Below are 12,693 nucleotides of genomic sequence, written 5' to 3' on the forward strand. Positions count from 1 at the left end.
AGGTTGTTAAGTAATTCTTCCGAAATTTCATGATTTTTGTTACTTACTTCTGAGTGACGCATTTCTCTCATGTAATTTCTTAAATTATTTGTGATCTACATGTCGTGGCTGATTTGACGATATTCTGGCTGATGTTGGTGATTAGAGAGTGACTGGATAAGGTCAGAAACATTCCCAAATTTCTAAATTTTCGGAAATCATCATTAAACATGGAAAATACAGAGCAGTTACAAAAATTTATGTCGGTTTAAGGTGCCTTAGAGTGGAGAAAAAAAAATGGTTTCTTTTAACCACTGAGAAAAAAACGAGTAAATTAAAAAAATATCGGCTGCATAAAACCAAAGAAATATTTGTAGAAGTATTGGTAGAAATTAATTATTTGTCCTTTTGGTAATAGTTGTGATAGTTTGATGCAAACATTCCTTTACATCGATGACAAGTCATCGATCGCTGTAAAGGACTCGTTCCCTTTACTTCGAAGTGAAGGAAACGAATTTGTATTGAATTGAGTAACGGTTTTTTGGTAAATTTTCAAATAACTATGCATTTAATTTTTACTCCCTTTTTCTCAGTACATGACGTGCACTCATTCTTTTCTTCACTCAAGATTACCTCAAAAAAGTACAGAAATACGAAAGAAAATGGAAATCTTTTCAGATTTGGTATTTTAAGAGGCGGTTGGATGGAAACATGTTCCTGGCACGCAGTAGAAACTTAATCCTCTCTCGAGGACTTCTCCATAATGGTGGGGCAGTCACAGTGGCAACAATCTCAACACAAAAGTCATTTCATAAATGCAGAATCAATGAGGTAGTTCAAGTACGAGGATATCGTGATTTTGGACATGGCAACAATCGCACGGTGTCGAAGAGATTCTGCTACTGGACGTTATTTTTGATATTTGGAATGTTCCTGCCCTGGTCGTTTCTGGCAGAGTATGTAAAATGTGTTCATCAAAGTGAATTCCACTAATTCAACCACAAAGAAAACATTTTATTTTTAATTTTCAAGTCGTTGAACTTTCTATGGGAGGTCGGCAAAATTTTCCGAAAAACTTTTTGTGGACAATTTAAAGGGTCACAAAAAAGATTCCTCGATTTTTTTCTCCATCTCTCACCCATTTGAAGATATTTGGAAAAAACTCACAAAAAGAATTTCGTAATTTTCTGATAACACGTTCTTTTTAGATAGTTTTTGAATAATACCTCAGGATCTGTCAAAGATAGAAAAAATTATTTACAACCTGCTTGGGCCTCTTGAAATCGTCTAGAAAATATATTTGGACCAATAATATCTCTATTGCTTGCCAATACCAAGTTATTCTCTAGAAAGTAACGTGTAGTGAAAAATCCGTCCTTCTATCGTCGTGATATGAGTGGATTTTTCATTGATTTCATTATTAATCCTCAATTCAGAAAAATGCCACCCTTTGTCCCGAAAGTGGACGCAGCTGAAAAACTAACAGAAGAGAATCCTGAGGAGGAAAGGGTCGTTGAGACTTCTGAGGAGCCAAAAAAGAAGAAGAAGAAGCAAAAAGTTGGATTTCGTGATCGCAAGGTGGCATAATGTTTTTCATTCTGAAGTAGTCACATTATAAATATCTAAAAATTATTCCTTCTAGTAAAATAAAGAATACAGTTTCACTGAACACCGTAGAAGATCACTGATGATCAAATATTCAAGCATTCTTGCAGATAATAGAGTACGAAAATAGGATGCGAGCGTATTCAACGCCTGACAAAATCTTTCGTTATTTCGCGACAGTCAAAATATCGAGTGTGGAGGGTACTGAGGTCTACATGACACCCGATGATTTTTTGAGAGCTATTACCCCTGGCATGAAACAACCAGATGGTAATGTGTTATAAATCACTCGATTTTATCGAATAATTGAGAGTTTCGAGTAAATTTGTTTTTACACAAACGACTAATGTTGATATGAGTGGATACGCTATGCTTGGATATCGATATTTCAGTCTTCAATTGGGGGTGATTTGAATTGTTGATAAAGAATGTACGAGCCCTTTGAAGATTAGTGCCCTGAATTATGCATTTGAGCTTTCTGTGCGATCACCAGAACAAAATTCAATGTTTTATTTTTTTTTGTTCAATGCTAATATAAGGAGTTCTTGCCTATACCTTCTTATTTTTCGTTTTTTATTGTAAATTCCTAAAAATTCATTTTAAAAACTTGAAAAGTGATAAGATATCGGTAATAACTCCTTAAAACGGATTTTTCGACATTTTTATGAGTGAAAGTCTCAAAACAAATGTCTCTTCATTATTTTTCGGGAATTTACTATCATTGAGATAATGAAACTTGAAAAATTAACAGAATAGTTAATATATAATGTATTAACGCCATCAATTTTGTTCGATGTTTACTGTTTAATTATCTTGATAATATGGATTTCTCATTACAAGTAATCTTTTATTGAAAAATCGTTTCTCACTTTTCTGATTATGCTATTTCTCTGTAAATAATCATCCGAAATAGCAAAAAATGGTGATCGTACATCAAATTAATGCCTCGTTTCCATCCGTAACTAACGCCCACAATTAACACATCTGTTTTTGCATGCTCTGTAAAAACCTGGACATTGCTTCCTGTGAACCCACCAAAAAGATAATTGAATACGAGAATCGCATAAGACATTATTCAACACCGGACAAAGTATTCCGGTATTTTGCAACCCTCCAAGTTGTGATTCACGATGCCCACGAGGTTTTTATGACGCCGGATGATTTCTTGAGATCATTGACACCTGGTGTCAAACAACCCGACGGTAATTTGTCAGTCTCTAAGTCATGATTCATTCAATCATCAATACATTGGGTTTTAATTTTTCCACTCGGATTGGTCATTTGGATAACACCCCTATCTAACACAGTGATGTTGTGGTGTTGGCTCATTCACGCGTAAAAATTTCGATACGGACATTTCGTCACTTGGAAAATTCATCACTCAGAGGAATCTTCATACTTATTGTAATTATTCGATCGTTGTGATGTGTAGGCAACTGCCCCTGTAGTCGATATAGTAAAGTTATTTTCACTAATAATTTAATAATGTTTCCTGATAGACACTCTGCACATGTTTTCCTTCTATCGTCTGTAGTTTATTTGATTTTTGTTTTTATTTAATTCAGTAACACGTCCTTTCAACTAATTTTGTCTGGTTTTCCACTAAATTGAATATTTTCCTCGTTATTCTTACTATCCCTTTCGTCTGCGCATCCAATCGTCTTTTCCAATTCCATTTCTCCCCTCTAATCTTCGGTAAAATATTAATAAAAAATTGTAGTGACAAATAGTTGAATGGGTTTGAAACGTCATTTTCGAAAAAACTAGCATAAAGTTCACTTCTAGGAAAATTCATGGCAAATGCGAAAGCTAGTCTAGTCACTCTTCAACTTCGACTCAATGGTATTGAAATAAATATTGCAGGCTATGATTCAATTTATGTGCATCATGATATTCTAAGATGTCCCAGGATCTTTGATCTTCAAAGCAAATTTGCAAATAAATGAAAATAGCCATGATTGTTGCTGCTGTCATCTTTATACTTTATATGGGACATCCTCATCCATGATCTTGTAAGACAATTTCTCTGTCCTACTCAATGATATAATACTATTAACCGTATGAAATAATTATTTATCTACTCTTTCAGTTTTGATCTTCCTCTTTTTCTATTTTCTATCACACTGTATATCAGGTGGAAATACCAGATTAAAACCCGTCCGGTGACAGTGAACTTCATCATGAATTTCGCAAATCGTTTGTTGATGAATTTTCCATGAGATGAATTGTACATATAATGAAGTAAGCTGTCTTTTTATTACATGGGGTGATGAATTGTTCCCTGTTGATTGGTAGTAGGAACCACCATTGGCTCATTTTATTGATTTTCGTGAAGAGTGGATTTGTTATTTAGTGCATGCACAGTTGCCTTTTAGACGAAAATTGGATTTTTCACTAGTTTACATTAAACTTGGAGACGGGAACGAGAGAATGGTGATGATGACGATGCTGATGTTGTAGGTCTTGGGCTGGATAAATACAAACGATTCGACCCTAAGGTAATTATTTCGATCAATAATTCCTTGTGAAATTGTCAATCAAAAGCATTTATTTTTTTTACCATCCTTAGGGAATTCAGGATAAATTGGAACTTGAGCTGAATGAAGACAGCATTTTCTACAAGCTGGGAAGCGCAGGACTGATAACTTTCTCTGATTATATTTTTCTTCTCACGGTTTTGTCAAGTTAGTTTAAAATTGACTATTGAGACTGATAGAAGAAGGCTTCGGATCTTAACTTATCCAAATTGCACGGTACTCTGCTTCTCACTTTCCTCAAATAAAGTTTTGCGCCATGAATTCTGTCAAGAAATAATTTTCAGCGAATGGTATTCCACATGACCAATAAGGCGATGATAAATAATAACGTTAAACAGTAAATAATTTTCAAGAATGCTCACGAGGAAATGTCTATTGCCGAACGATCGAAGTCGTCTTCTTACTTGTCTTGTCTACTCATATTCACCAATTTTTTACTGACAATGACCTTGCACTTCAGCCTCCAGACGTCATTTTGAAATAGCTTTTCGAATGTTTGATTTCAACGGTGATGGAGACGTTGATTCCGAAGAATTTGGAAAAGTAGCGACTTTAATTCGTCAACAAACAAGCATTGGAAATCGTCATCGAGATCATGGGAACACTGGGAATACCTTCAAGGGTGTAAATTCAGCATTAACGACGTATTTCTTTGGTCCTGCCAATAACCAAAAATTGACGATAGAGAAATTTTTAGACTTCCAGGAGCAGTTGCAGAAGGAAATCTTGAATTTAGAGGTACAGCCAAAATAATTTCACACTCCATTCAAATTATCACTAACGACATTCTTTCCTCCTGTCCATAATTCTTTTAGTTCGAACGACGCAATCCTGACTCTGATGGAAACATCACAGAGGTTGATTTCACTGAATTGCTCTTGGCATACGCTGGCTATCCGCAGAAAAAGAAAGCGAAGATGTTGAAGAGAGTGAGGAAAAGCTTCAAGGATAATCCCAAAGGAATCAATAAGGAGGATTACATGAAGTTCTTCCACTTTCTGAATAATATCACTGATGTTGACACTGCTCTCACATTCTATCATATCGCTGGGGCGTCCATTGACCAGGCAACGCTGAAGCACGTGGCCAAGACGGTTGCTCATGTCGATTTAAGCGACCATGTTATTCAAGTGGTTTACACCATTTTTGATGAAAACAGTGAGTTCATTTGATAATGGGATAAAATGAAATGCGTTTTATCTAGTCCCAAGAGGCACCGTTGCTTCTGGATTTTTCGATTAACTGCAGAATTGAATGGACTGTTCATTTTTTAAATAACACAGAATATAATTTTGTTTTCTAGTGGATGGACAGCTCAGCAATCGTGAATTTGTCGCAGTCATGAAGAATCGAGTGCTAAGAGGCCTAGAAAAACCGAAAGACACTGGTTTCGTCAAACTCCTACAGTCAATGGCCAAATGTGCCAAGAATAGTTATACATTCGACAAGTGATTACATAACGAATAGGCCCAATTTATAGAAAAGTCAAATGTCCAGTGTGATTATTTCATTTATTTATCATTAATTAAGATTCACGGGTGTGTCACGTCTGACAGTCATTCATCGTGGCTTCGATGGCTGAATTTCTCACAAAAAATTATTTCTATCATATCATTTCGTGTGTAATGGAAGCCACTTAATATTGTGTGACAATCTTTTCATCACAAACGTCAATTGTTCAATTACTATACTATTTGCTTGAATAAACGATTTATTTGGAAAATCAACAATTTTTTTGTTGTCACTTTCACGAGAATGTGGAGCGTAACGACCGAAGACTTTCGATCGGGTATTGATTGAGACAAATCGTCGATTTAGTATTGAACGTCCCTTGAAAGTGCTAATACAGTTATTAAATAACAATAATTATTTCCCACTTTCCATAATATATAATCAATTAATTTTTGATTATGAACTTGACGTTTTTTGTTATTTTTGTGACGAACATGTTATTGGAAAAAGTTTTGTGTGGACGAGTGATAAAAATGGACGATGATAAGTCAGGTAAACGAATTGCGCAGGACATTCTGAAGGGGATATGAAGGAATTTATATTTTCAGATATGAAAATTCTTAAGAGTGAAGACACAGAGGAATTACCTCGCGATGAACTTGTGGAAATCTTGCATAAAGGACAGTTTTTCCAGTGAGTGAAAGGGAATTGAATTCATTATTCTTTATTCTGTTATCCCGACTTCAAATAATGACTTTCTATGATGTCCTTAAGTCAACAAAAATTGTTAATCAAATGATTTATCATTGTTTATGTGCAGAGATATAATATCACAGCACGTCGCGCCCTTAGAATTCCACTTCGGTCATGTTTTCGAAAATCCTAACGAGTGGGAGCAACGTTTCGAGAAGAAAGACGTCGGGAATAATCAATTTCAAGGGAAAGTTAGTGATATTTAATGAGTGCGTCAAGTTTTTTTATTTAACATCGATTGCCATTTTTATTTGCATTGTGTTTTTGATTGATAGGTTCGATGGGGCACGAAAAACGGAGACTATGGCGAGCATTATTGGGACCTGAATCACTAAAAAAATTTAACCTGCTCTACATCGATAAATATTGAAATATATTCAATCAATAGATGATTTTTAATTGAACCCGAAGAATAAAGTAACTATGAACCGAACCCAATTTGATTTAAACCCATTTTTTCGAACAAAAGAGTTTCACAGCTGTCGCAGTCACATGTTATCCATAATGTCCTTCGGACCAAAATTCCCGTCTGTAATTTTCTATTTTCTCAATCAAAATTATGCGATGTGAACGAAAAGCAAAAATGAACGAAGACGAGGCTGCGTGCACCAATAAATTAGGGAAAGAGCCGCCCAAGCCCGAGTTCGATGGTCTCGTGATCGGCGAGGATTTGGCCAAGCGGCTGCAAACAGGTAATTTACGTTTCAATTATCCGTGCTCTTGATTTCAATGGCCGTTGAAGCCAACGGAGTTATAAATTATTGGAATAACTGAATAATTTCTATTCAGACATTCCCCGCTAGCGTTATGCACACACATTACTTCTCTCTTCAATTTTTTTACATATAAAGTGATTCTTATTTTAAATAATCATTTCGAAGAAGAAATATTTTGTGAAATCATTTTTATTGTGTAGATTATTTATCAAATGAATTTAATTCTCGGTACCCACACGAAATCTAATTTCTAACATTTTTTTGCTATTCAATGTTTTTGCCAAATGCTTGCTCTATATCAAACAGAAGTATTTTTATTGTTTATCTTCAAAGAATGATTTTCTTCAGTGAAAAAATCGAAATAAAATTTTGTCTTGGTTTTCCAGGTAAAATCGACGAGGAGCGAAACACGAATTACGATAATTACTGGGACACGAAATTGTCTTGCATGGACCACGCTCACACAGACCGCCTCAGTCTAACCATTGACGATGCCGAGACGTGTATAAAAAATATCCAGAAGTATCTGCGAATGAAGGAGTCGAAGACTTCTCCCATCAATTTTAATAAAGTAAGACAAAATTAATTATTCCGAACAAATCGAGTTCTTGATCGAATCCACTGGGAAAAAGTGCTCTTGGAAATTATTCCAGGTGGCAAACTGCCTAGAGACGTATAAAGGTCAAGCGCTGGCCTGCACCGACGAAGTCCAGGATTTTATAAGTACTGTTGATAAATTGCAGTTCCAAATCGCACGGCTAAATCCAGAAGAAATAGTTAAACCGAATAAGAAAATGACTTATGCAGAGAAATTCAACCGTAAATACTAATCCGTCTCTGTATAATTGCTCTCAATACGAAGATATTCAAAAAAAAAGCGAGAAACCGAAGAATAATCGAATTACATAAATATTAATGAATTATAATTATCCCAAATTGGGATACAATTCATTAATATTATTTTGAATATTACAATTAACTACAATGTAAAACTTCTTCGTGCCACTACGACTAATTCATTGATGACCGATATTTACAAAAATCGTAAATAAACCGAACGAATACCCAGATCGCAAACGGGATCTGGAAATCGAAAAAAATATCCACAAGTTCTCCGTTGAATGAGTAACTCATATTTACTCGACAAAATTCAGCAGCAAAATTTTTCTACTCGCACGCAATACCTCCTGTCCACACCCCTTCCTCATTTGCATCCCTCCTTCTGCCAAAATTCTTCAAAATACGAATATCCACATCGTCTCCTCCATTTGTTACATCCCAATGGAACTGCAAAACGAAGTCAGCAGAAAGGGTACTCATTATCATATCCCCAGTGTTTGGCGGCGGTTAGGCCCGTCTTTATGGGCTGTATTTTCTTGGTATAATTGGGCCTCACCCCGGCTCCCCCCCACGCGTCTCCTCGGGCCCAAGTCATAGGCCCGTGCACAAGGCGCATCCAGGAGGGGGAGATCCCCCGACTGCTACTCGTTCCGCCGAGAGCATTTATTATCCGCATCTCTGGGTCGCCTCCCTCGTTTTCTGCTCCCCCAAACGAAAATTTATTATTACTTGGCTATGTAAACAATAGGGTTATACTTTAATCCCCTTTACCTCCACTACTTTGGGCTCCTTCCGACGGGCGGACCTTTTGTTTCTCCATTCTACCTTTTATCCTTCCGTGACGCGGCAGTGGACCCCCAATTAATCTCGACTCTTATCCACCACGATGTACTCAGACTCAAGTGTGTACATAAACGTACGGGGGAACAGCGATTATTCTATTTGCGGCACAAGACGCAAAGTTGCGTTAAACGGAAGGGCGGGAGGGGTATCATCGTCTTCTTGACTCGCGCCAGCTCTATCCAATTCGACTCGCACCGACAATACCCTCGAGGTGTTTGCGGGATTAAACATCGTGTATGCTTGTAATAATTTTAGATGAAAGATATCTCCCGCCTTGTTACGCACCTAAATAATTACATTTTTATTCATTATTTATCCATTTAATTAATTGTCTTCACGAACCTTTTTTGAGGTTAGGTAGAACGCACATCTTCGTTCAGATGCAAAAAAGGGATGAAAAAGTCGGCGTTCAATAAAAAAATTTGGAACCTAAATCACTAGAAAAAGTCGTTCAAAGTCTAGGACGAGAATGAAAGAGGTTAGAGGGGAATTTGAGACAGATTACTAATTTTAATGGATTCACAACAAGGGACCGCGGTAGGTGTGAATGTCGCCATCTTGTTCTCGCAGAGGCATTAAAAAATGGCGGTGTCCTCATAAAAGAACTTCCAACTCTATCCTCCCAATTTCTAAAAAATGAATAAACTACTAGCCCTTCCTGACATTCCTGGAGGTAGAATCCTCTCCAGAGATAGCGAAAAACTCAGTGGGAAATGTATTTTTTGCCATTCGGTCATCGGTATGCAAACTAAACCCATAAACTTTTCACTCAGTACCTCAGCTACTATTCCCGCATATCGACAAGAGGGGCCACAAAACTTTATGTGTACGTATAAGTATCCGAACAACCGTGACTGCGGCGATGGGGTCTGGATGGGCCCGCGGATGGCGGCAGCGGGGTGGAGGGATGACAGGAGGAGGGAGAGTGGGGTCCCTTGCCCTCCTTCGCCGCGCGGGAGACCCTCATGAGTCGACAAGACGCGAGAACAAGAAGGTCAGTCGCTCTCAGCCGTTCGTCGGGGCTCCGCGTAATTCTGTACTTCTCACCTTCACTTTTTTCGTAATCGTGTTTATCATCTTCATGAGCATCGTTATGTACTCACGGATGTTATCGGCGTGTTATCGCGTGGATTAAACAATTTTTATGGACTAAACTTGTATTTTGGTGATTGAAATTCCTGGAAAAGTCTTACAAAACTTGAAAAACCGGGCGACGAGATACTTGATATTCAATATCCGTCGCAACTCCATGGAAAAACTGACAAAAAATCTATGAAAGGAGCCGCACATCAACTGATTTCGCGGAAGTCATGGCTGTACAAGTTCTTCTATATTTTTCCATGTCTCAGTGTCGATTTCCATTGAATTAAAGGGATTCGCCGGTACGTCAATCATTAGTACCATGAGATGGAAATCATTGCGATGGGAAACCGATGCTGAGGTGCATGACAGGTTCAGTGCGTGCTGGGAATTACAGTGAGTGTTATTTTTCATGGAGACGGTGCTGAAGATTGCCAACATGTGGTGGCTATTGTTGTTGATGCTTGTGAGGACCATATCGTGTGCTCATGGTGCTTGTGAGCCCATTAGGATTGAAATGTGCAGGGGTTTGGGGTACAATGTCACTACTATGCCGAATCTTGTTGGGCATGAGATACAAGGAGATGCTGATTTTACACTGCAGACGTTCAGTCCACTTATTCAGTATGGTTGCAGGTGAGCCATTGTTTGTTACCATTAAACCATTTAGTCTGTTTCATTGACATGTTTTACTCATTGTCCTGCTTTCGAAAATATGGACGTACGATAAGAGAGTAAGGATGTTTAGAAATTCAGAAGAGGCATCTGCTTCTGAGCCTCATGTTCAGTCTGATGTCACCATTGAAAATTAAAGATTATCTCTTGCTCTGTAATACCTGTCAAGATGACACCCTGTGAATATCTGAGGGGTGCTTTTAGGTATTCATGCTATAATGAATTTGCTGGTTTAATTCTCCTTAATTCTCCTTGCACGCTGTCTGTCAACGTAGTGAACAAAGGATAAACGTCAATCAATTAATTAATATATCCTTATTTCGATAGGTTCATATAAGCTCTATGAATCTATAGAAAAAGCATCTATATACCTTTTCCATTATTGAATGTTTTTAAAATCACGTAAAAAAAATCACTGTTTTGAAAACCAGTTCTATTATCTTATCACGAGAAAAAAATATTTCAAGAAATACCGATATTTGGGGAAACCTAATTCAACGATATCGAAACTCCTAAGTGGGTATGAATTCTTTTAACTTTTCTCATGCCATTGCATTGAAAAACTGTAAATATTTAAAGCAGTGTGGTCCTGCTCGAAAGTAAACTTATTTTATATATAAATAAAAAAAGTAACTTTGGAATAAATTTTTTATTCTCATGATTCATAATTAGTGTAATTTATGACACCCAATAATTTTCACATCTAGCGCTCAACTTCACTTGTTCCTCTGCTCCGTTTACGCCCCTATGTGTACGGAGAAGGTGTCATCGCCAATTGGTCCGTGTCGAGGTCTTTGCGAACAAGTGCGAGCTCGATGTTATCCGGTCCTCCAGGGATTTGGTTTCCCCTGGCCGGCGGCCCTCAATTGCTCCAAATTCCCACCCAAGAACAATCACCAGCACATGTGCATGGAGGGTCCTGGAGAGCCGGGTCCAGTCAATCCCATTCAGGTATTATGATTGTCCCCAGAGAATTTCCGAGGCCCCCAGACCCAATGAATCTCATGTTTTGACAATTTCTAGGCTGTAGGAGCAGGTAACGGTCCCTGGGGCTGCTCTTGGTACGCTAATTCAGGTAAATACGTCTTCCTCAATCGGTCGGGGAGATGTGCAGCTGCCTGTGATGCTGATATCCTCTGGAGTCAAAGGGAGAAACGACAGTCTGAAGTCTGGATGGCTGCATTTACCACTATTTGCCTCATATCCATTGCTGTCGCGGTCTTTGCTCTATTAAGACCCAGAAAACAGAGGACCATGATGACTATTGGTGGTCAGTATTAATAAAGCAGTACAACAAAGATTTGAAAAATTTATTCTTTTGCTGTCTAGACTTAAAATTTTTATCACAAAATATTCGTTTCTGTGTAAGAAATCGCCCCACCTTTTTTATCAGTGTAGAGCAGAAAAAAAAATTATAAAAAAAATCCAGACATTAATTTTTTCATCTTCTTTAGGCTCAAAGCCCTTGACCCTTCCCCAATATCACTAATCCCTTGGGTTGTTTTGTTGTTGTAGAGAACGCAATAGCATTCTTAACCTTGTGCCACACAGCCGTATCAATTGGCTACGTAATACGTCTGGCAGCAGGTAGATATGCAGTGGCATGTACCCCATCGATACCACTCCACCCCCAAGATCAGGTGGTGATAGCTCAACAACAGCAGCAGTACCTCACTCAGGACGGTCTCGCCAATCCCTACTGTGCCATTGTGTTCCTTCTCCTGTACTATTTCGGCAATGCTGCCAGTGCATGGTGAGTTCCTAATGATATTCATCTCCACAAAAAAAAAAGAGAATGATAGATTATGCATAGAGAATCCATTGTTGGCCTCGGTATTTGCCCTGTTGCATTGGCCACAAATACTCGAGTCAGGAGAGAGGTATCACTTTTAACAATCTGGCAACAGTGTTGGGGTACCTCTCTCTCTCGTACCGCTAACGAGCCTCCTGACTCTCATCTCCTCGAGTCGAGCCCTCATCCCGCCTTGCCTTCACATTGAAAGAAGTATCATCTCTCCAGGGCTCCACGTTCCCCTTCTATAACGGGTGATCGGAATGGATGGGGATAACTGGACTGAGTGGAGGTGAAAAAATCGTGCGAATTTCAATCGTTTGAGGGTTTAATGGGGTTTCGTGTTGATTTGTAAATTGATGGGTTGAGCAAGATGAGAGCATCCACTGAGGGATGCAGTATTAAACATAATCCGTAATGG

General features: G+C 38.1%; 4 protein-coding genes and 1 long non-coding RNA gene across 9 annotated transcripts in view; 4 read left to right on the forward strand and 1 right to left on the reverse strand.

The window, feature by feature from the left end:
• On the forward strand, positions 1-5,851 carry LOC135165010 (calcium uptake protein 1 homolog, mitochondrial). 4 transcript variants are annotated; one of them, XM_064125909.1, is made up of 9 exons: positions 1-161; positions 658-935; positions 1,416-1,557; positions 1,695-1,854; positions 4,045-4,082; positions 4,154-4,268; positions 4,582-4,859; positions 4,937-5,279; positions 5,425-5,851. In XM_064125909.1, the coding sequence occupies exons 2-9, from the start codon at positions 691-693 to the stop codon at positions 5,571-5,573; spliced, it is 1,470 nt and encodes a 489-aa protein (XP_063981979.1). In that variant the 5' UTR covers positions 1-161; positions 658-690; the 3' UTR covers positions 5,574-5,851. The 4 variants fall into 4 exon arrangements, with proteins under 4 accessions (XP_063981979.1, XP_063981981.1, XP_063981978.1 ...); XM_064125911.1 differs by having other exon boundaries at positions 4,163-4,268; XM_064125908.1 differs by lacking the exon at positions 1,695-1,854 and adding an exon at positions 2,627-2,786.
• On the reverse strand, positions 5,712-9,672 carry LOC135165028 (uncharacterized). 2 transcript variants are annotated; one of them, XR_010299414.1, is made up of 4 exons: positions 9,068-9,672; positions 8,654-9,010; positions 8,227-8,581; positions 5,712-7,008 (listed from the first exon to the last, which is right to left on the reverse strand). It is a non-coding gene; the product is annotated as an uncharacterized LOC135165028 (long non-coding RNA). The 2 variants fall into 2 exon arrangements; XR_010299413.1 differs by having other exon boundaries at positions 5,712-8,581; positions 9,068-9,668.
• LOC135165026 (uncharacterized) lies at positions 6,032-6,733 on the forward strand. The gene is made up of 4 exons (XM_064125932.1): positions 6,032-6,125; positions 6,182-6,266; positions 6,394-6,517; positions 6,602-6,733. The coding sequence occupies exons 1-4, from the start codon at positions 6,032-6,034 to the stop codon at positions 6,659-6,661; spliced, it is 363 nt and encodes a 120-aa protein (XP_063982002.1). The 3' UTR covers positions 6,662-6,733.
• LOC135165022 (uncharacterized) lies at positions 6,886-7,872 on the forward strand. Its single transcript, XM_064125929.1, has 3 exons — positions 6,886-7,018; positions 7,429-7,613; positions 7,696-7,872. The coding sequence occupies exons 1-3, from the start codon at positions 6,886-6,888 to the stop codon at positions 7,870-7,872; spliced, it is 495 nt and encodes a 164-aa protein (XP_063981999.1).
• The window catches only part of LOC135165005 (frizzled-4), a 14,852-nt gene continuing 11,801 nt past the window's right edge, over positions 9,643-12,693 (forward strand). The window contains exons 1-4 of the mRNA XM_064125896.1: positions 9,643-10,441; positions 11,188-11,431; positions 11,504-11,750; positions 11,996-12,233. Coding sequence (XP_063981966.1) covers positions 10,218-10,441; positions 11,188-11,431; positions 11,504-11,750; positions 11,996-12,233 — 953 coding nt within the window. The 5' untranslated portion in view covers positions 9,643-10,217. The remainder of the gene's footprint in view (positions 10,442-11,187; positions 11,432-11,503; positions 11,751-11,995; positions 12,234-12,693) is intronic.

This window comes from Diachasmimorpha longicaudata, chromosome 8, assembly GCF_034640455.1.
Source record: "Diachasmimorpha longicaudata isolate KC_UGA_2023 chromosome 8, iyDiaLong2, whole genome shotgun sequence".
NCBI lineage: Eukaryota > Metazoa > Arthropoda > Insecta > Hymenoptera > Braconidae > Diachasmimorpha > Diachasmimorpha longicaudata.